The sequence below is a fragment of the Mus musculus genome, chromosome X, assembly GCF_000001635.26.
Source record: "Mus musculus strain C57BL/6J chromosome X, GRCm38.p6 C57BL/6J".
NCBI classification, from domain to species: Eukaryota; Metazoa; Chordata; class Mammalia; order Rodentia; family Muridae; genus Mus; species Mus musculus.
Window position 1 is genome coordinate 33,776,813 of NC_000086.7, and position 2,407 is coordinate 33,779,219.

Below are 2,407 nucleotides of genomic sequence, written 5' to 3' on the forward strand. Positions count from 1 at the left end.
CCAGTAAGGGACCATTTCCCAGAAAAAATACTTGTCCTTTGCCCAGAGCAAGCTAGGAACTCTTACTAGCTTTTTCAGGCTGCTGGCTATCACAGACTCTGAAAAAAGAAAGGCCTGAGATATATGCAATGGTGATTTGTGGTTGAATCTGTCCAAGTAGTCCCTGTTGAAATGGCCTTTAGTGTCCCTTCAGTGCACCTGCATGCCCTCATAAGGCCATTTTTTCCCTGGGCCTTCGTGCTCCTCCACCCCACACACCTACCCACCATGCTACCTTTATCTCTCACCACCCATTGACAGCCTTTCTTCTTGGAATTGCTTCTCCCAGGGTTACCCCTTTAATGTCTCCATCACTAGGTATGCATCGGTTCTTCTGGACTCCCAGGTCCTTGAGCCTCTCCTCAGGGTCCTCTCTGATTGTCTCACCCTGCCCACCCTTGCTGTATACCTCTTTACACTGCTGTGTGTATCCTTCTTCCTGAATTCCTTAGTTTTCCTGAAAGGCAGAAGGTGCCACCATGCCTCACCCTGCTTCCACACCTCTTCCCAATCTATGTTTCTTTCTTCACTCTGTTCCTCTTCCAGGGAGCCTCTCTCTGCCACCCCTCTCTCTTTGGCTTCAATCCACCTCTCTTTGGGCAGTCATATCCTTCTGCCCCCTCCTCCACCACTCATCTCCAGTTCCTTCTCCTCTCCCCCACCAAGACCAGACCAGATAAGTCCCAGTCCATTTTTAGATGACTGCTTATGATACTAGCTCACTTTTCTCACAGGCTGAATTGACAGCTGCTCCATCCGTCCATTTTCCACTCACCAAACACACCCAGCAGAGTGCTTCAGACAGCATGCCATACCCACAGAAGCCCGCATTCTTCAAGACAACTGGTATGCCTGCATTGAGCCCAGGACACACTTAAGAACAGCAACCTGAGCCCATCTGGAAATTACAACTTCAACTTTATTTCCAAAGAAATTAACTTTATTTCTACAGTTGTGACAATGCCGTGATAAATAATTAGAACTCTTTCTCCAAGTGAGTGACATGTATATGGACATCATCTTCATACTTGATGAGGTACACTCTAGGTTTTTTTTCAATCTGGAAAATGATCAGGCCATCCCTCTTGGAACCGTCATCATTTGTGTTTTCCACGTGTTTTCCTATCAGGCCATCCACAAGCTCCAGGTCGATGTCTAAAGAAGGGGGGTCACTGATTCCCTCCATGATTTGTAGGTCACCCTCTTTAAAGTCATCCAGAACCTGGTACGTGTATAATATGGGATATCTCTCATAAGTAATATAAAAGCTGTTATCCAAGATAGGCACTTGGCTCCGGACCATCCCCCTCCACTCTTCCTTAGAGCCATGCTCACCCTCAAATAGATGATTAACTTCTTTGCCCACTATGGCATCAACAAAGCTGGAATCAGTGACTCCGGAAGATACCACCCTCTTGGCGATAACTTTTAGGGACAATACCCTCTTATCTTTGTAAAGTTCCAGAGCATGCACAGAGTCAATCCCATCATATTTAACCAGGTACAGGGAAGGGTTTACTGGCACCTGATCCAGCACAGTTCCATTCCACTGTGTGATAGACTCATCTCCTTCTTTCCACTTATGAGAAATTCTGCAGCCCACGATGTTCCTTTTGAGCAGGGCTGGAGATCTGCTCCTCTGCCTCTTCCGACCAGCTCTTTTCTTGGTCAGCTTTGAACTTTCCATGTCCTGTTATGCAGCTTTGTTGCCCTTCTGCTTCCTGGGTCCTGGGGGGCTCCAAGGCTGCAGTGTGAAAGGGGAGAGACAGTTGACTATGGGGGTAAATGATGAACTCTTCCCAGTGATTGCTTCCATGCTTTTTGCTGGTCCCTAACTGCTGGTGCCAGGAACCTGAGGATGAAGCTTGAAACCTGCCCTGGCACCTGGTTGTGTGGTGCTGTCTCTGGGATTCCCTAAGGCCCCTGTGAAGGAAGTACTAGAGAGTGGGGGAAGGGGTGGCTGGTGTCCAATAGAATCAGGAATCCCCCAACAGGGGAACAAGAGTCTCTCCTCAGTGACTGGCTGTTCTGTTCGCAGAGACTAGGTGCTCTGCTGAGTCTAGAGCCCTGCCCCCATAGGATAGTTGCAAATCTGTTTGGAAGTCCAGAAGAGCTGTAAATTGCCTCTCCTCCCTCCACTTTAGTGTCTTGAGCTCCCCTGCCTGCTGTCCCCAGTCCTCTCTGCTTTCCCTGGCTGCTTCCAGGTACCTACCTCCAGGCTCCACCTTGCTCTTTCCAGAACCTCAGTCTGGCTCTGAAGGACATCCCAGTTCCTGCTGCTCACTGCAGATCCCCCCTCCCTTTGTCTTCTCCTGGGCTCCTGTTTCCACTGCTACTTAGTTTCTCCTGCGGGGCTCCGTCCCATCCT

General features: G+C 49.1%; 1 protein-coding gene across 1 annotated transcript; it reads right to left on the minus strand.

Annotated features, from left to right (window-relative positions):
- Positions 1-1,015: 1,015 nt before the first annotated feature.
- Positions 1,016-1,726, minus strand: Gm46683 (predicted gene, 46683). The gene has a single exon (XM_017318672.1). The coding sequence runs from the start codon at positions 1,724-1,726 to the stop codon at positions 1,016-1,018; it is 711 nt and encodes a 236-aa protein (XP_017174161.1).
- Positions 1,727-2,407: the final 681 nt, after the last annotated feature.

Bases quoted from the DNA above. Each gene is read 5' to 3' on its own strand.
- Gm46683 (XM_017318672.1), bottom strand. From the start codon at position 1,726: ATGGAAAGTTCAAAGCTGACCAAGAAAAGAGCTGGTCGGAAGAGGCAG.